At 42.5% G+C, this 20204-nt stretch overlaps 1 protein-coding gene across 8 annotated transcripts in view; it reads left to right on the plus strand.

Annotated features, from left to right (window-relative positions):
• Positions 1 to 20204, plus strand: part of LOC109852167 (peripheral plasma membrane protein CASK) — a 197828-nt gene that overhangs the window by 43821 nt on the left and 133803 nt on the right. For all 8 annotated transcript variants that reach the window (XM_020423066.1, XM_020423062.1, XM_020423060.1 and 5 more), the window contains one exon: positions 822 to 1001. In XM_020423066.1, the coding sequence (XP_020278655.1) occupies positions 822 to 1001 (180 nt within the window). The remainder of the gene's footprint in view (positions 1 to 821; positions 1002 to 20204) is intronic.

Raw genomic sequence — 20204 nt, forward strand, 5'->3', positions numbered from 1 at the left:
TTCTCCACTACGTGACGGAGCCACCCTATTTCCCGAATCACTTGGGCGGCCTCAACGGCCGTGAACGGTACCAAAATCGCCTCCCAAGCGTTTCACCCCTTGCTAACATAATCCCGCGGGAACGGTCACCCACCCTCGTTTTATCCGACGGGGAAAAGCACGCAAGCGCTGCCTCCGGTCTGGCAAGATGGCCGCCGTGGGGTTCTGATAAACAACCATGCCACGCACGATCGAGGGATCGCAGAATCGCGGCAACACGCGTGCCGACGTGAACTTACTCCCCGGTGGTTCCTGAAGTGTCACGTGGCCGGTTTGGAACGCCACGTGTTCGTATCATGCAACACGTGCGCGGTGAGATTTATAGCACACAGAGATAGGTTTAAGCGGGCAGAGAGATGCGTCTCTGTCAGTTAATGTTCTTCGGCGACGCCGAGCTAGCCGGCGATCTGCTCGAAATCGCAGGTCTCCTGGTGAGTAAAAAATCTATTTCGGTCAATGGGGATAAAAGAGAGAGAGAGAGAGTTATATCAAAGAAAAATTTAATACTAATTCTATAAAAAGTGTGTTCGCAAATTTGAACGTTTCCGCGGTGTGATCGAAAAACTTATTTATAATTTTAATTCACAACTCTAACGTGTTGTACAAAGAAAAGTTTGAATACGTACTTTGAACGTTTCTTTTATTGAGAAATGTTGTTTTCTGTAATTTATTAATTATTTTAATTAAACTTTAATTATAAATATGAATATATGTAAACACACACACATAAATTTATTTGCGAGAGACTCGCGTGATGATTAATTGATGTCGCTTGTTTCTAGCTTTATGACAGAATCTCAGGTCGCGTGCCGACGCCATATCGGGCACCGCAAACGGATGCGGTTCGACGTGCTCGCGAGGTCGAAGAAATTCTTCGGGAAGCCGAACACTCGTCGGTACGGAATATCGATAGAGCCGATCTCAGAGAGCTTCACGAGTTATTGGTCCAGCCGCACATGAGGGTAAGTAAATTTGTAATTTAGTACCCCGGGAAACAATCGGTTATTTATTTCCGCCAGAGATTAATTTCTGCCGAATTAAAAAGTCTTTTAACCCAATTCACGTGAAATGCGACGCTGCGACAATTTTGGCACAGTTTGAAATTCCAAATTTCGTATCCGCGAATTTATACACGAAGCGGTTTTGATGCGCGATTTCTCTGTTGGAGAAATTGCCGAAGTTTTTAAAATAAAATTAAGACACGGTAGCACGTACAAGACGAGAGTTAGTTTTATTGTAAAATGATTCTTTTTTTTAACTTTCTTCTTAAAATGTGGATGACAGTTTAAACCTTATGCGGCGAGAGACAGTTACTGCTAATTGATTGTTAGCAGCAAACCTCGCGTCGCGCCTGTAATTACTCAAGCGCAAACAGTGATCAAGCGTTGCTTGATTGGCGTTTACGTTACGTATTAATAATGACGTTCCCATTTATTTGCACGAACGAGAACTCAATTTTGAGAAGCAAAAGAGAAAGAAGAAATTATTATATATCATTGTGCGTTTACGTGTAAACAGTTTTTATTGTGCGATAAAATTTCTCAATTGTTCCAAAAAAAAAAAAGAAAGAAAAAAGAAAACTGCGTAACATTTACATTAATCGCAATGGTCGTGCGTATACTTGTGAATGTTACATACGACGGTAAGATATATTGGTTTGAAAATGTTAGTTTCGCGGCTCGAAAAATCCGCGAAGAAAGATTGATACTCTTATCGAACGATCGTAGTAGTGGCGCGTCCCGCCGAAACCATCCCCTCGTGAATATCCCCGATAATCGTCCGGTCTGTTAACAACACCGCCGTTTGTCGTTAGAGACGGCCGTCGTCGCTCCGGCTAGTATATTTATCGCGGTGTTTGACATTACCGCGGGATATACCGTAAATGGGACGCGGAAATGTAGGTCGATCGTTAAAATTCTCTGTTAAAAATCCCGTAGCTGCAGAACGGGCGGTGCGGAAAGCGGGCGGGTAGAGAACCGGGTGGAGAGGAGAAGAATTATATAGCAGGGGAAAGATAAATGTAGGAAGAAGAGCGCGCGGAAGAGAAGAGAGAAAGAGGGAGAGAGAAGAAGAGAGGGATCGAGAACACGGGACAAGCGATTTAATCGGGCCGCGACGCATTCTGATAGCTATCCTCGTTACCAGGCGCCTTATTAATCCCATCTTCATCCTTGAAGCTATGCTCGTTATTTATTTGCAATCTCTCCCTCTCGCACTTCCCCCTCTCGCCGGTCCCGTTTGTTTTCTGTCTGGTCTTATTTTAGATCGAGCGTCTCTCGAGAAATGGCGATGAGGACCCCCCCGGTTGTGTCCTTTCACGAGATATTTGGCACTCCGTGCTGGATACGGCCAAAATCGATGTGGTCGTCCTACTTCGATTAGTAGACACAAGTGGAACGGACAAAAATAAAAAGAGCGTCTGGCGCGAGATGCATTTAATTAGATTGAGTAGTTTGACGGGAAAACTGTGACGCTGTGTGTGTTCCTCCTTCCTTCCGCAAAGAAAGAAAAATATTATATCTATAAATACATACCGGAAGAGAAAGAGTGGTAGAGAGAGAGAGAGAGAGAGAGAGAGAGAGAGAGAGAGAGAGAGAGAGAGAGAGAGAGAGAGAGAGAGAGAAAAAGAGAGAGAATTATTTCTGGAGGATTTACGTAGCTAGACGCTGTGCGCGCGTTTCAATATTCTTGAATTGAAAATTTATGCGACGGTAACTTATATGTTGCGTTTTTCACGAGATCGATAAGATAGCGTCACGCGAGCCGCGGAATATTCTACGAGGTATTTCTAATTCAGTGGCGACATGTCCACGTGGACTATACAACAAACACACACACACACACACATACACATTGCATCGTAGAAAATAAGCAGAAACTTTTGCGCGCGTACGTAAGAAAATATACTGGGATCAATAATAAAAATTAAAAAAAAAAAAACAAGTCTCGCTGTCTCTTCCTTTCTCTCGGGTTAGCTTTTGCCACATTTGCTATTCATGCGCGCTGAAGTTACTTCCCGTCGTATATCAAATGTTCATCTCGTGTATTTTTCTCGGCTCCGGATTTTCCGCGCGCGCGTTTTGCTTGGCAGCCCGGAGTGAGCGAAAAATTCGACGGTCGGTAAAAACGACGGATGATAGTTTTCTTACAATTCTTGAAAGCGTAAATAATCGTGCAAATCCCCCCGTTATTATTCAACGCGCGCCACTTTCCGAAAATCGCGCGCTCTCGAACCGTGTTCGACATAAAATTCAAAATCGTCGCGCAAAAGTTATAATATTTATATTTCGCGATGCGATAAATAAATTCGGATAAATGTCGGGCGCGTATCGCAAAATAATTTATTTGCAAAAACATTTTCTCTATATGCGCTATATATGTAAACGTCGGCAATTACATACGCGAAATTGCTGCTGTAGATCAAAGTTTTCAAATTATATTCCGCAACCGCGGAGAGGGAGGGAGGAGGAGGAATTATGTATTTTTTTGATCAATACGCGAGAACTTGTTGCTTCGTTGACAGGAAATAATATTATGGTCAGAAAATCGATCGCGCGCAGCGATGAGCAGCTCCATCAAAGAACGCTTGCTTTACATTAAAATGTATGACAGAGAGGAGGAAGATAGAGCCTTTAATCCATCGACTATAGGCGATCACGGCAAACATCCCGGAGATAAATGCACGCGCGTTTAAATGTTTTGGGAAAATGGTAAAGTTCGATAAAGCCCGTACACACTCGGGGGGAGGGGGGGGCGGGAAGGGGGTTTATATCTCGTAAAAATGTACATATTTATTGCAATTTACGCTCATCATGCTTAACAACCGTGGCTTTTCCGCGCAAAAAAATACAGTATATACAAAGTATGCGATAAACTTTCATTAACCACAACGAACGCGGTATGTAAAAGTGTACGGAATAGTAATCGCGTAGTTTTTTATATGCAAGTGACAAACTTTCCAACAGACGGAGAATCGTGAAACCGATTATTTTGCAAGCGTGTGTATTTTGTTTTTTTTTTTTTCAACGTGTCGCGAATAAACTTTTTCGTACAATTGTAGTTATCCTAACGAATTTAATTACTATGTGTGAACTATAATTAATTTTTATCATAAAAGATTTTTCTATAAAATTATTAGTATTTTACGTTATTTTTCAAACAATTTTAAATCTCTTGTTGTGATTTTAATTGCTCTGAAAACTTAATTAACGCGATATTTTGTACGTGTAAAGAGCGAAACTTAATATTAAAGACGTTAGGCAAGCAAGAATAACGCGAGGATGAAGGATCACTCAATTCGTTGCAACATTTTTGCAAAAACGATGCGCGGGGAAGGCAATTCATTTGCGAAAGTTTACTCTGCACGCATAACTAGGATGGGATTCTTTCCTAGTTGGATCTCTTCAGAATATATATCCGCGGGTAACTGAGAGGGCATTCGTTAGGTCTAGGACACTCGGTATATGTCAGAACGGTGTATGTACCAACGTTGTCGAGCACTAAAAAAGCTTATAAAGGAAGGGAGAGGGTGTGTTCCCCGAGCACAAGCTCGTTGAGAGGACACTTCTTACTACGAGCGGTACTTCGGACGGCTGAACGAGCGGGATGTGAGTGCCGGAATAAACGTCGGGGCTTGAAACTGGATCACGATTGATTGGCGCCGTAACGTCCGGTACGCAACACCAACCCCGTCCGGTGGTGGCAGCTACCGGCGCTGACGGTACTGCGAAACGGTCGGTCCGTCGATGCGGGGGCGGCATGGCACGCCACCGCCACCGCGCCGCTTTGCAAGCCGTGGTAGAGGGCGAAAGGAAGGATCTGACGTACGGGGCGGGCGGCCCCCGAGAGAGGGTTGCGGGAGGGGTCGCAGAAACCCGGGGGAGAAAAGAGAGAGGGGGGTGATGTGGGCGGCGGGCGCCAGGGCAGGAGAGCTAGTATGCCGCAGAACGTAGATCGCGAGCGACGCGTTCCGCACCCCTTTGTCCATAAACATACACTACACAGGTTCTTCGTCGACGGCGTCGATCGTCGCGAAATCATCGCGGCAGGGTCGATTGTGCTGCGCGGGTGAGCACGTGGCGGAAGTGGTGGCGAAGGATCGCCCGGCGTTGACACGAAAGTTGTTGGAAGACGCGCGAGAACGACGACGACGTCGTCGTCGTCGTCGTCGTCTCCTTTACTCACAGTGCGGTTCGCGCGGTTGTCGCCACCGCCATCGCCACTCGGTGTCGGGTTTCTGAGATCGCGATGAGGGTTTAATCGCGAAAAGTTCAAGCTCTTTGCCACGGGGAAGGTGCCCGCGTTGCGCGCGCGATCCGTAAACAGCCGGTAGTGTAGTCAATCCTGGCCCGACCTCTCGCGAGCGTAACGCGCCCTCCAACTTCTCGCGCGGCGCCGCGCAACTTCGCCGGCGAACCGCAAGCGCGGACTTGGTGCTTTTTCGTGTTCCATACTCCCTGCGATTGTGATATGACATCCCTCGGGCTCGAGCACAGCCCCCGGTGCCGCGCGTGAGTGTCACGATCCTGTGAATCGACCCTCCGCCGTGTTGTCTATATGTGCGTTATGCTTCGTTACGTCACCTCTCACCACCTTTAGTGAAACGACTCCGAAAATACACGCTGTAGGAGGTTGGGGGCTCGGATCGTTGTCAACCTACGCGCGCGATTACTGCCTGATCCTTTCCCATTCACGACCACGCTGCTAATCTCGCACGTCAGAAGTGAATCTCGCATCCGTCTCTCCTATATAGATTGCTCGAGTTGCTACCTAATCGAATGAACCCTTGACCGGTCGCGCTCGCCCGATGCACATGGCTGCAGCGCCACGACATTTTCGACGTAATTAGATTTAGTTACCCGACTTTGGAATAGGCCTCACCCGTCCGGTCTCTCATTTACACGACCACTTGTGGTTTGTCCCGTGGGATTTTAAGTGAAACTGTTGATATGACGACACACTCCGGGATTCGCCCCTTCCGAGAGTAGTCGCAGTTCGCTCGCGCGCGACGCGATTTAATATAAATTAGAGAATATATTTGTTGACGTCACACTTATAAACAAACGAACGAATATATACTTTTACTTCGTATAATTAATTAATTAATTGTATTTGGAACAGAGTGTGATTAGATTAATTAACTGAATTATAAACACGAGAGAATATGTAATTGTTTTATTTTTTTTTTATTTACTTTTTTTTTTCTACACATAATTTGAAATTGTTCTGTGTTATATTATTTAGTTTTCGCAATTTTATTTCGCAACTTTATTGATTATTGTTAAAAAGTATTTTTTCTAAAATGGTTGGTATTTTTTGTAAAAAATATTATTTTTTCTAGAAACGTTTCTATACGCCGTTGATTACCCTTTTCTTTATTGCTGGAATTATATTCGCGTTATTCGCGTGTGTTGTTTGTGACATAAAAACAATAGATACAATTTATACGCTTCAATGCAAATATCACATAGTGCAAAACAATGCAATCTCTTCAATGTTTTATTTTATTTTTTTTTTTTTTATTTTTTTCTACCATCTATGGAATGTGTGTATCGAGATATCAATTCGTTTTTTATAACTGCATCATTGTGCGCGCTATGCGAAGTCTCATAAAAATCAGCACATGATGTTTCTCACCAGCGCCAATAGCGGTAAGATGTATACGCGTTTCTCCGCCGTCGGCAAGCTGCTCCCGTACAAATGAAGTTATCTATCTATGTTGCCCGGTTGGAAGCAATCTTGCCGACGTTTCGTTTAGACGCCGTGGTCGCGGCCGTTGATAAATTTGATCGCGGCAGAAGTCTCCCCGCAAACCAATAACGCAAACCAATAATTTCACGGCTTTCTCAAGCACAGCCTCTAATCATATTCGCTACCCTACTTCGTTACATTATTTTTTTTTTCTATTGCGATCTCTCTCTCTCTCTGTCTCATTTTTTTTCTCTCTTTTTCTCTTTTTCTCTTTCGAGTTTCCGTTATAATTGATCCGTTCTACTAATTATTAACGACTTGTTCTTGCCGCTCGTTATCGTGTTCGCCGAGTCACACCCTCCCCTCAGGTGTCACCGACACTGGCTACGCGACAGATTTTTGCAGCTCGAGTTTGGCGTAGCCCGAGTTGGCACGATTGCAAGCGTTGTTCAAAACACCGATGCGTATATATATATATATATATACACACACGCACTCACACGTACGTGAGGCGTGCGCTTGTAGGAGTTTGTCGCACTCGAATTTATCTCTCCTTCAGTACAAGCTAGACACTGTTGTTATCGTGCCGCTATTGTTAACGCGACTCATTGAAAATCGAAGACCAATAAAACGCGATGCTTTCGATATATACTTTTTGCAAAAATCGTTCTCTCTCAATGTAACATCGTGTGTAAATACGGAATATTTATTATCACTTAGTAAAGAGAGAGAGAGAAAGAGAGAAACGTTTCTTTAAACTAAGTGCGACAAAGAAAATACGCGCGCCTTGAATTTCTATCGGTAATTGCGACGATTATTATAACGCGACGAAAAAACTTGATTTATATATTTTCTATGTAAATGCGCTTCGTCAGTTTCTCGTATAACGAATTTAAATCGAACAGAGCAGCTGTTTTTGTGTTGACACAAAACTTGTAATAACTGTAACTTCACGATTGGCGCAGAAATGCCAATTACCCTCGACAATCGAAGTTCGCCGCGCGCGATAAGCCAACTGTATAATGCGCGCCATCTTTGGCTCCGGTGAGTTCTCTGTTTCTCTATCGTCGAGAAAGAGAGTCGCTTTCGCTTGATAGAAGCGGGAAAGCTTCCAACTTTCGTCGCGAACCCCCCTCCCCCCCCCGAGTCCTACATTTTTAAAGCCAAGTTGCGTTTTACCCAGTTATTAGATTGTTCTCTTCCTCGCGTTTTTTGCTGTATCATCTTCCCGGCCAAATTAAGTGGCGCGTCAAAAATGCCGCGCGGAATGAACCGAGCGTGTCCAGCTATAAAAAAAAAATTCGCTCAGACGTAATGAACAATATATTCCCGAGGATAAATCTTCGTTATCGAAGGAGACATAATGCACGTGTTCTTTTTTTGTTTTTTTTTTTGAGTAAAAAATTGGCTTCATATCTTTGGCATATATAAAATCCTCGAATAAAACTTCGTTAAGAAGATAGTGCTCGATAATTAAATGAACTGAAATAATACAAAATGAACGACGAATAATTTCTACGTCAAACTTTTACTTCATCTTTAAAAAAAAAAACGACAAAATGAAAAAGATAGATCCCGGTGGAATCGTAAGTTTTTTTTCAGTGATTGAATTTTATACGCGAAAAGAGACACGAGGGATGTGTGGGCGATTGACTAATGGGCCACGAGATGGGGGCGTAGATAACAGATTTTTGAGAGAACAAAGACGCGGATTTGGTTTAACGTGGACCAGAATTCTCGAAAGTAGGAGAGGAAGAAACTGACAAAGGCAAACAGAGTGTGCAAAGCTTTCTTGCTTAAGCGGCTTTCTTCATCTTCCCTACGGCAACTTAGTTAGTTATACTCACCACGTACTTGTCTACGGACTTCGGCCGATAACCTTAGTCTCTTGATCCTTTTGTATCTTATCCCCCCGAGCTCATATACTTGCTCTATCAAATTTACGCACTTTCTTTATGTTCCTCAGAAATGGAAAAGAAAATATTTAGGGCGCTTGTTTGTAAGGTCAGAACTTATTTGTTCGATTTTTATGTGGAAATAGATCTTTCGACGGGATTCTCGAGCTCTTGCGATCTACTGTTCAATGTTTAACATGTAGATACTTAATATATTTAATTAATTAAAATAAACTTAACATCTATAAATCTAATTTTTTGTCTAAGAATTAACTACTTCGATCACTTCATTTTATTTGCAAGTTTTTTATTAAGTTTTAACATCACAGAGAAAATGTAATTTTGCAATATTTTTCCGTTTGGTTATTTACATTTAAATTATCTGAATATTTTACTTACTTATTTATTTATTTTACACGACGAGGTATCACAATTGCACTTTTATAACAGAAAAATATGATTATACATCATCTAGATACATAAATACAATTATAGATTATATAAATTATAGATATTTACTTTATTATGAGGTACTAATATAATAGACATATATTTATGCACATATATATATATATATATATATATATATATATATATATACATATACATATATATATATTTATGATAATTATCATAATTGATTTCGTATTTTATCGCGCGTTATAAATTATATATATTTAATATAATACCAATTAGTCAAATAATTAATTAAATAGTATCGCAGTTACTATCGCGTAAACTTCGAGCGTTTCGAGTCTCAGGCAAGATGAAATATTGTCGACTGTGTGTCACGCCCTATCCAACGACCGGAAGGAAAATCTTTCGCGCGACTTGAAACTTCATCGTCGAAACTCTCGGCACAATTTTTCTCGGCACAATTGCGCGTGGCATTGTTCCAACGCGTTTCCAATAAATAATAAGATCAATATACAAAGTTCCATCTAAACCGTGATACAAAATAGGTCGTCGCACGCGGACGGAGAAGATAAGATACGTCGGCGATGTTTCACCGTTTGAAAAGGGGTCGTACCTCGGTGGTGTTAATAATCTAAAATATGGCGTCGAAGGAGGAGAGAAATTTGTTGTTGGGAAAAAATAAATCAGGTGCGCCTCGGTATGCATATATACATGCATCCGATATATACGTGAATCAATATGACTAACGTCGCGTCGCGCGGAAGTGGAACGGGGATGGGAGATATGTGGCGAAACGAAGATCTGGCGGTTGACGTGGAGAGAGACGATATTGCATATTGTGCCGAAATTGAATTCGTATGTAAATGCACGGGAAATCCCGTATAGCTTCCGGGGAGGGTCTTTTTTTTTTTTCAGAATAATTCAATATATATTTGTAAAAGCACGTCACTTTCTCGCTCTGCGATAACGAGACGTCTTTATCTGTCCACTTTCGCCGATTAGTCGATTTAGCGTCTAAAGGGGATTTGCGGGCTCCGACGACTCCTTCGAACGGGGTGATGCGCGCGCGCATAAGGGACAAGAGAGAGAGAGACCCCAGGTAAAAGACGTGAGGTCACATAAAATTACTGGAGCGGTGTTTGCGCGATCGAACGATTAAATGCAGCGGAAATGATGAAACTGGATAAATCGAGCATAAACGTTCGTTCAGACGACGATGACGACGACGACGACGACGACGACGACGTTGTCCCGCGCGCGTGTTATCATCATTTGGTTACGCATTTGCGCGGTTGCGCGCTCTTCGTTCCCTTGGGAATCGAATCAATTAGCAGACCATTAGCGGCGGTTGTAAGCAAGAAGAACGAGGTTGCTTACCTGGGTTAAATTACCGGTTTTGAAACGCGCAACGAAGCGTCGTTTCTTTGCGCGTTAAACGTGAATTGAGTCGAACAATTATATATAAGAGAGTTTTAACCGTGGAATGCACAGCACGGAGTTTATTCTCTCTCTCTCTCTCTCTCTCTCTCTCTCTCTCTCTCTCTCTCTCTCTCTCTCTCTTTACTTTTCCCGCTACTTTATATGCAAATGTAATATTGACTGCTCTACTTGAATGGGACGACTTGGCGGACGTAATTACAAGTATTTTCCACGCGGAAACGCGGAACGAAGGAAGAAAAACGCGCGCGCGCGCGCATTGTTCGTGAGAAAAGAATATTCTCGATATATCATACTGTTATTACCTTTTGCGCGATAATTACGATCTTACGAACAAAGAGAGAAAGAGAGAGAGAGAGAGAGAGAGAAAGATTAATCTCGTTTTTCTGTTAATTCGTCAAGTTTTCAAACCGCGCGAATTCCGTTACATCTCGTAATCTCTGTTTAACGATTGTTTCACTCGCTCGTTAGAGACTTAAGTTAGAGCGCAATTTACTTTTACGATCGCTAGTATACATGTGTTTGGACCGGATTTCAACGTGCTTAAAGCAACGTTGTTATAGCTTACTGATTTTCATCTTCGCGCGTGTCATAAACAGCGCATCGCGAAGCGCGCGTATCCGCCGCACACGTTGTAACTTGCGCGTCACGTTGTGCGGCATAAGATCCCAACTTCCTACTTTGAGATGAACCGCTTCGCACTGCGAGACTATGGAAATACGCGGCGCGGTAAAGACGTCGTGTATATATATATATATATATATGTACGCTTACAAAGAGAAACTCGAGGAGAGGAACAACGCAAGCGCTTTTCAGAGACTCTGCCAATCTTCTAAGAAACTCCGTTCGGAAACTCTCGTTCCTGACCGGCATGAAAGAGACGAAAGCAGAGAGAGAGGGAGGGAACGCGAGACGTCTCGGGGAATGAAAATTTAAGAAAATGTGAGAGCACAAAAGTAATGTGTGCGAGATCGCGTGGCGAGAGAGAGAGAGGGGAGGGGAAGGGGGAGATAGCGACGGTGGAAACTTTCGAATGGGTTACAAGAGGGAAATGCGTCTCAGCCGCGACATTTAGTTTCGCGTTACTCTTTTTTTTTTTCTGCCGAGTGTCGGCTGCACCGCGCCGCGCGCGCGCGCGATACGAACACAACATCCGTTTGAACGAAATCACTTAAAACCGTGAAAGTAATCTCTATGAAGTTATACGGTTAAAAATTTTTCCGCGGAGAGAAACTAGCGAAGCGTAAGATGGCGAAACTAACTCGTTCGCAGTTATGTGAAGCACGTTTTTGGACAATTTTTATACACACGAAGAATGTCCGAGCGCTAGATTTTACTGAATATTAGATTTGTTTTTTTTTTTTTTTTTGCTTACATTAAAATATCAGACACGACGACGATAAATGCGGCGAGTGCTCGTTCTTTTTTTTTTGAAACGGGGCATCTGTAAAATCCATGCTGATAACGCGCTCGGTTTTATTTTAACTTGCTCTTAACTGCGATTTATTCTAATATGCAAGAGTTGCGCAGTTCTGTTCCCGTTTTACAACGAGCATCTATATGCGGTACAGGTTTTGAACGTCACGTGGTTGGGAAACGCGAAACACACACTTTAACCAGCACCGGCGCGGCCACTTTGTATTCAACGCGAACGCGAACGTCTCCTTCTCCCTCGGGGGGAGAGAGAACATCTTGTCGCCCGAAACATCGATCCTCGATCGGCTCTTGCGGAGCGACATTCGCGCGCATCTTGGATTTTGTCCAAGTGAAAATTCTGAATTCCGCTCATTTCTCTCTCCCAAGTAATTGTGACTCATTTCACGTTACAACTCAAATTAGAGCCGGGCCAATGAGCAGTCAGTCGAGAGAGATTTCTGGCTAAAGAAAATTCCAAAGAAAGACGCGCGCGGATATAATCCACTCGAGCGATAATCACGCGGCGCGGTTCTTATGAGATTTTTAAAAGGCGATCGCGGGAGAATTTTGCGGAATTTTTTTACGTTTTTTATTCTTTTTATTTTTTTTTACGCCGCGCGTTTTGGTAAAAATAAAACGTACATCTCTTTTTCGAAAAGAGATATTTCTCTTGCGAGAGAAAATCAACAGCTAGGTTGTACAGAATTTGTTTCGAGTTTGGGTCAAGTAATTTAATCGTATCTCGCGCTATATATATATATATGTATATATATTAGATCTACCTGAAAGTTCTGTCCGTTTTTGGAATAAAACAAAATACAAATTTTTCTTAATTTTTCAAAAATGGGATGTACAAATTGCCCTCACGCTGGCAAGAAAAATCATTAATAATAATGGCAATTATATTATATATATATATTTAATAAAGTTTATTGACGGTAAGAAAAATTTCTATTTTGTTTTATTTCAAAAACGGACAGAACTTTCCGGTAGACCTAATATATATTTCTTCTTTCTTTTAATGTTAAACAGGTTTGCCGGTATTGTTAATTGAAGATGAAAATAATACGAAATAGACGCGACCACTAAAAATACGCTCTTAGCATTTATTCTAATCTCGTGATTAAAGTGCACACATGATGACAAAGTAAATTTATTTGCATTCAACTAAGCGACACAATATCAGACACAACCACGTTAATCCAAGTTCAAACAATAATAATTTATTTATGCGCGATCCACACGCGATCTCGCGGCTGCGTATATTATTATTATTATTATTATTATAATAATTATTATTATTAGTTCCTTTAACAGGAGTTCCTCTGTTGTGCACGCACGTCCGTATATGTTCTCTGTGGAATTACCCGTTTCACGCGATGCGGATTATCATTTAATTACACATGAAAAGTCACACAGAGAAATTGGAGCGCGCTACTCTTATCTTTACTTTGAAAGTTGTTCGGTTTCCTCTTTGAGCGCACATTTTGTTCCGGTGCTCATTGCGCAACGTGTGCGCTTTCCGTTCAAATGCCTTGATGTTTCGTACATTTGTATTGCATATATTGCACATGCAATAATAACGTTAATTGCGCGCTTTATACGCGTATTATTTAAGCTAGAGAAAAGCTTCTCTCTTATTACGGTTAGATTGACAAGTGTGCTAATTGTTCGGTGTGATTCACTCGCTCCGAGCAAATTTTACATAGCGCGCGCGCGTTGTCACGCTGCTCGCTTCGTCGCGGTTATTCTCTCGTTATAAAATTGCGTAGTTACAATTTGCGCGGACGTTACCACTTTCGGACGACCTGAAAATTTTCGCGCGTCGTGGCCGTGCCGACATTTGTTGTCGCATTCTTGCTCGGGTATCCCAGAAATAATTTACGGACCTCGCGCTCTAGAGATGTCACTTTGTTCTCTCTCTCTTTCTCTCTTCCTCTCTCTCTCTCTCTCTCTCTCTCTGCTCTCCTTCTCCGTTTCAACAGAATGCACTGTCTCGTGTACATGGTCTTTATTACCGTCCGCGCGCGATTCTCAGGGCCTTCCTGTTTGCATAAAGCCTCCGTTGTGAACGCTGAAGACATTAGAAGTTCGCATGCAGAAGCGTGCAATTCGGTATACTCATAGCCGCACTGGTTAGCGTTAAGCCAAGAGTCATGATATTCAGAGTGAGACAAGTCAGCGGGGAAATAGAGTCGCTAAGGTACAAGCTCCAATTCTAAGTAGCCCCTCCCCTATCCCATTTCCCTGCTATATAATCTTGCCCGCGCCCACGTACACACCCACTGCAAATTAACGCTAATTACCAAGTATATCGCGAATGGTAAACACGGTTTAAAGCGGAGCGAACTTGCGACTACGCGCAAGAGACGAGTCCCCCCCTTCCCCGTAAAATATTCGTTTTTTTTTATCGATAATTTGATGTAAGAAAATCCGTGCTTCCGTGCAGCACGACGATCGCCTGCGTTTCGATAAATAAATATATTTACTGGTTGCTGTTCGAAACGAACGACGCGATCGAAGACGTCGAGTAATCGCGCGCGCGATAAACGCCCGAGCAATATCGATTTTCTCTCCCTTAGCGTTTACGTGGGTGGAAAATAAATATTAGTTTCTCACGCGGGTGAAGGAGGTGGGTGAAGCGAGCGAAGTTACACTCGCGCGCGCGTGTGTTTGTGTGCGTTCGTGTGTGTGTGTGTGTGTGTGTGACGTTGGATCGATCGGCGAGACGTCCAAGTCGGATCGTCAGTATGTGAAGTATGTGAGCGCGGTCTGCGCGATGACGGTCCACGCGTGAAGCTGCACCACTATGCGGCCGCGTCCGCGCGCCGCATCGCAGCGCGTGACGGGGATGACGACAACGAGAACGACGACGACGACGACGATGACGATGACGATGTAGCCCAACATCCCACAAAGGAACGAACTAGCGCCGCGCACACGACGTGCCTGGGCGACTGGGCGCCCGCATCAAGGGTGGAAGGTCGCGGCGGTCTGATACGATGTGAAGTTCGTCATGAACCACCCTGCGACCCGGGACCCGTTTGGCTCCAGGTCGCCGGGATGCTGCTACCACACGTGGACCCCGCAGTACTGCACGCCATGCAGAATCTGTCAGCGACCGGTTCTGAGCCTGCAGCCGTGCGTGGTGCGACACGCGGCGCCGTTGTTCCCGCATCCGTCCGTCCGGGAACCGGAGCGTCGTCCGGATTATCACCCGGAGTCGCAACAGCATCAACAAGAGGAGCAACGCCGCCCGGAACAACATCAGCAGGAATATTATCACGAGCATCATCATCGGGAGTATCATTGGGATCGCGCGTACGAGCGTCCGCGACGACAAAGATCGTTCGAGGCGCCGTCGTCGCGTCGTCGCGGCGACGTTGACGTCGCCGACGGGCGGCCGGCCTCAAATCCGTATTATTATACGCATCCGCCGCCCGGATCGTCTTCCGGTTACTCATTGCACCGATCCGCCAGTGTGATGCCCCTGGGCTCACCCGGCGGATCGCTCGGTCAACGTTCACCGGGAGCGCGCGTTCAAAAACCGTCCTCAATTCCCGATCAGCCTCATCATTGGATCGGCGAGGAGACCAAGCGGTCCTTGCCGTTGCACGTCTACAAATATTACCTCGCGCAAATGAAGGAGTACCGTCGGCAAAACATCAAGGTAATTTTATTACGCGCGCGCGCTCGCGCTCGAGCGGGTCAACGACCGGCACGTGCGACCGGGAGAAAGATTAATTATAACCTGGATAACTTGTGGCGTGTACACTATCTACTCTGGAGATTGTTGTTTTTTTTTAATTATTTATTACATATGCTAGAACATAATTGATACGCGCGCGTCGTCTTAACAATTTGTTGCGAACGTCTAAATTGGGCGAATTGCTTTAATTGCGTTGTATTCACCGGTGTTAGTCCCGGAAACAATCTGCGCGTCCCATATTGATCTATTTCTCTCGAAATGCTCGTAAAGTTCGTAAGCAATTAATCGAAATTTGATTCACGAGAGAGAATCGCGATGATTAATTCCCTTTTGTTTTTTACGTCGGAACGATTTTTTCGCGTGGTTCGCGTCGCTATATTAAATCGAAATAACATTTTTCCGATTTTTTTTTTCGTTGCGTCACGAAGAGACACATCGGATTTGATGATTATTTGTTTTAATATCTCGCAATATCTAGCTTATTTTTCAAGTGCTCGTAATTTCGTTCGTTTCCTGTTTTATTCCGATAAACGCCGGGAGGGAGGGGAGAAGGGGTGTGAACGAGTTTTGTACGAAGTGAGAAACGTAATATGTGATTATTTGTTAACGCAACAAGCTAATAATTGTTACAGTAAAATATGACAAAGAACACTTTATCTACTTGGATTTTTCGAGAGCACTTGTTACAATTTTATATGCCTGCATTTTATCAACGCGCGTTTAACGAATCTCTCTTTTGCATCACTCGGAACATCACCGCGGAAGTAGTTATTTTATTAATTGCTGAACTTTATCCAACGAACTGGAAATCCGTTTAAATTCGCGATTATTATTCCCGTCGTCGTATCATTAGGTGTTGGGGGATTTTATCTTCAGTTTACGGAATCACTTTGTTCCTTACGAAAGTACGTAACCCTGGCTCTTGGCAGAGTATCAAGTTAATTATCTCTTCTATCTAAGATTTTAAATATTGGATAACTAGAAAGGGACAAGCTAATTAATCACCATTATCTCGGTTCCGCGTTCCCAAGTTTTCCGTTTTAGATTTAAAGAGTCAGATGAGCAACTTACCTCTCTTGGAAAATCTTTGCCTCGGGATAAAGTAGTTCAAAAAGAAATATTCTCTTCTCGCGCGGGCAGAATATTCCCCGCTCCCCTCCTAACCGGAAATACAGTTGAACGCGATATTCCGCGTTGCTTGTATCGTCACGATATTGTATTCCATATTGTGTTTGGCGAGGCAGAACATTTTCCGTATATCACAGAAACGCAAAGGGAACGAATTGTATCGAATGTTTTTTTTTTTTTTAGTTTACACGCCAAAGAGATGCGGATACGCCGACGGTACAATTTTACGATGGACTCGTACATACGTGTTTGGATAATACATCCAAGTATATATATATATATATATATATACGCTTACTTAATGTTTTGCGGCACTGCGGATTGTTTAATTTGCTTCAAGCACAACGTTATCGCTTGTTAAACTTCGCAGATTGAAATCGTAAAATTTAGGTAGTTCGAAGAACATATCCGTATAAAATAAAAACGCGACCAAATTGTAATTATAACAAAGCTCGAAAAGTAAGGAACAAAGCAGCCTCGCTCCGTTCCGCGTTAATTCTCGCGTATATATACTACTGTTTAATGAAAATTTACTACTTAATGGAAATTTAGGATGCGCAGAGAGAGAGAGAGAGATAAGTGCGCTTTAATCATAATTATGATGGTACAAGTCGGGTAGCTTATTTACACATCGCAACACTACTGTACATAATAAATCCATTTTGGAGTTGGTATATTGTATAAATGTTACAGTAGAGAGAAGGATTGAGAGAGAGAGAGAGAGGGAAAGAGAAAACACTAATATGTATATATAAACACTCTGCAGCAAGCAAAGGCAAAGCTCTGCAGCGGAAAATAAAATTTCAGTCGGTAATTTGTTCGGAGTTATCAACAAACGCGATTTTTGTTCACGCATAAAAACTCTCGTTTTGTGTGCGCTTTTAAATAATTTGTTTTATTTTTTGTTTTCTTCACAAAAAATCTCGTACACGCTTGCGTGTAAGCGCGTGTTACGTCTGTTAGAGGGGGCACTCTAACGCAATAACATTTGTCGACGCGTGTTTTCGGTCGTAAAATTATCATCGTCGGCACCGGTAGTATTTACAGTATACGGAGGCGAGTATCCCCTTGAGAGTTTTCTAGTATCATAGAATATATACCGCGCGCGAGAGTATCCGCGCCTGAGCGCGTCTCAAAGAAGGAAAGAGACCGGTGGCTTAAGCACCGCGATTCGACATTTTTCGTTTGCGTATACACTTCGTTATAAAATATACAAAGTACAACTCGAAATATTTTCCTCCGGAAAACGTCTCTCTTTCTCGTTTTATCATGCTCCACCGCTCTATTTTTTGTTATTACTTAACTTTTATGCGCGATACGCGTTGCGCGCGGTGATGGGAAGAAAAGCGCAAAGTCCGAGTCCGAGTCGAAATTTAGCGTCTACATTGAACCTCAATTTTTGAAAAAAAAGGAAATTTCGGACGTATAGCAGCGTCAAAGTAGGATCTACTTTCTCTCTTACTTCTACATAAAAAAAGAAGAATTGAGGTTCAATGTAGACGCTAAATTTCGACTCGGGACGTAGGTAGTATTTCTTGAACAAACTGTATCTGAAAAAAAAAAAAAAACGGTTGGCGAACGAACTCTTAACACCAATTAATTTAACGCTAATCGAACAAAATGGATTTCGGGACGGACTTCTTCGGATGAATTATTGCAAGAGTGTGAGAGACTGTGTGTTATAACACAGCTAAATCAGGCGGCTAAATCATGAAATACGGCTGATCCATTTAAGCAAAGTAAACCATACACACAAGTTTGGTTTACGAGAACAAACACGAAAGTAAATGTCCACACTAGTGTGCGTTATACCGTACAGGACCGTACCGTGTGCGCGGTGTTAAATTGCATGGGACATCATATTGAAATTCGTCACGTTTGCACGTAGCCAAGCGTATGTGGTACATATATGGAACACGATGTGTGTATACAATCCATGTACAAAAATTCAGTATAAATACGTTTTTTTTTTTTTTTTACGTTTTGTACATAAGCTACAACTATTTCATATCTATTGATATTTAAAAGCCGAGGAGAGAGAAAGAAATACGCGTATATCTCACAAAACTGAGATTTGAAAACCGATAGGTTTTCTACGGAATATCTTTCAATCTTCAAATTCTAATCAATATATTGTCTTGCAATATACTATGATGTCCGATATTATTTTAATAATAATCTTTGATTGTGAAAATATGAAGTTAAATTTTTGAAAAATTTAATTATAAAAAGTGTGCGCAAACATAATTTGTTTTAAATGTAACATTTACAAGTATAACATTTAACGAAGTTTTATTTGTAGAAAAGTAAGCTCGCGCGTGAGAGCTAAACCACGTTGAATCTATTATGTCTATACTTTTACAGACACACAGTGCTTTTGCGCGAAAGCAAAGCAGTGTTTGCGTAAACAATTTTATACGAAATTATTTTAACGTAGATTAAAACAATTACTTATTATATTACAGACAGACGCTTGAAATAATGTTGTCTCTTACGGTTTTGTTTTAACTTCTTTTACTTCTTTTTTACAACAATAATATTCACCGGTAAAAACTTTCGTGCAAAAACTGCGATTGTACGTCAATTTTTCTTGATTAAATTATTAATGAATTGCTGTCAATATCTCTTACGGCAAATTAATCGCGATAAGTTTTTCACGCAAAAAAAAAAACAAAAAACCGGACGGATCGTAAAATACCTGGGGGCTTAGGTTTGGATCAACGATTCGGGCCAATCGTGCACGCGACGCTTTTGCCTCGAGAAGAGGGGAAAAAGTTGAGGCACATCTATTATACCGGGAATTTTGCTTCTCGCGCATAAAGAGTAAACGGCTTTCCGAACGTCGCGTCGCTCTGAAATTTTAACGTTTAACGAGGATTACTGTCTCGTATTGTTATTTATTAAAGCCTCCTCGATCAGCATCTCGCTTTATCGTTGAATAATTTCGAGTCCGGACGATAGCTAGCTAACAAACAAGACGTGACGCGAGGAGCAAGGCACGAGAGATACGCCGACACGTGCGTGTACATCTTGATATATTTATCAACATAACACACATATATATATATATATATACGCATGTGTACCCTCACGTGCATAATAGTCTTGTAAACGTAGTGCGAGTAGAGAAAGACGGATGGTAACAAATTTTGCCGGCGACGTTTTTTGCTCCGCGAAAAACGAGAAAAATTTCAAGAGCGTGTTTGCTCTCTCTCTCTCTCTTTCTCTCTCACTCTCTCTCTGAGAGAGTTTGAAGTCCAACTTATCCACGATTTCCGAGAGCACAACGGACGCGGCGGGGGAAATGGAAGCCGAGTGCAGGACGCATAGAATTCGAAAAATTTTCCGTTCGAAATGGAGACTGCGCTTCTTGCATGGAGGAGAGAAGCACGATAATTTCCGGTTTTTGCGGACAAAGAAGCGGCTTCCGGGTCTGATGCACGCCGAAAAAAAAAAAAAAAAAAAAAAAAAAA

This window comes from Pseudomyrmex gracilis, unplaced genomic scaffold (assembly GCF_002006095.1).
Source record: "Pseudomyrmex gracilis isolate BER0280 unplaced genomic scaffold, ASM200609v1 scaffold_25, whole genome shotgun sequence".
NCBI classification, from domain to species: Eukaryota; Metazoa; Arthropoda; class Insecta; order Hymenoptera; family Formicidae; genus Pseudomyrmex; species Pseudomyrmex gracilis.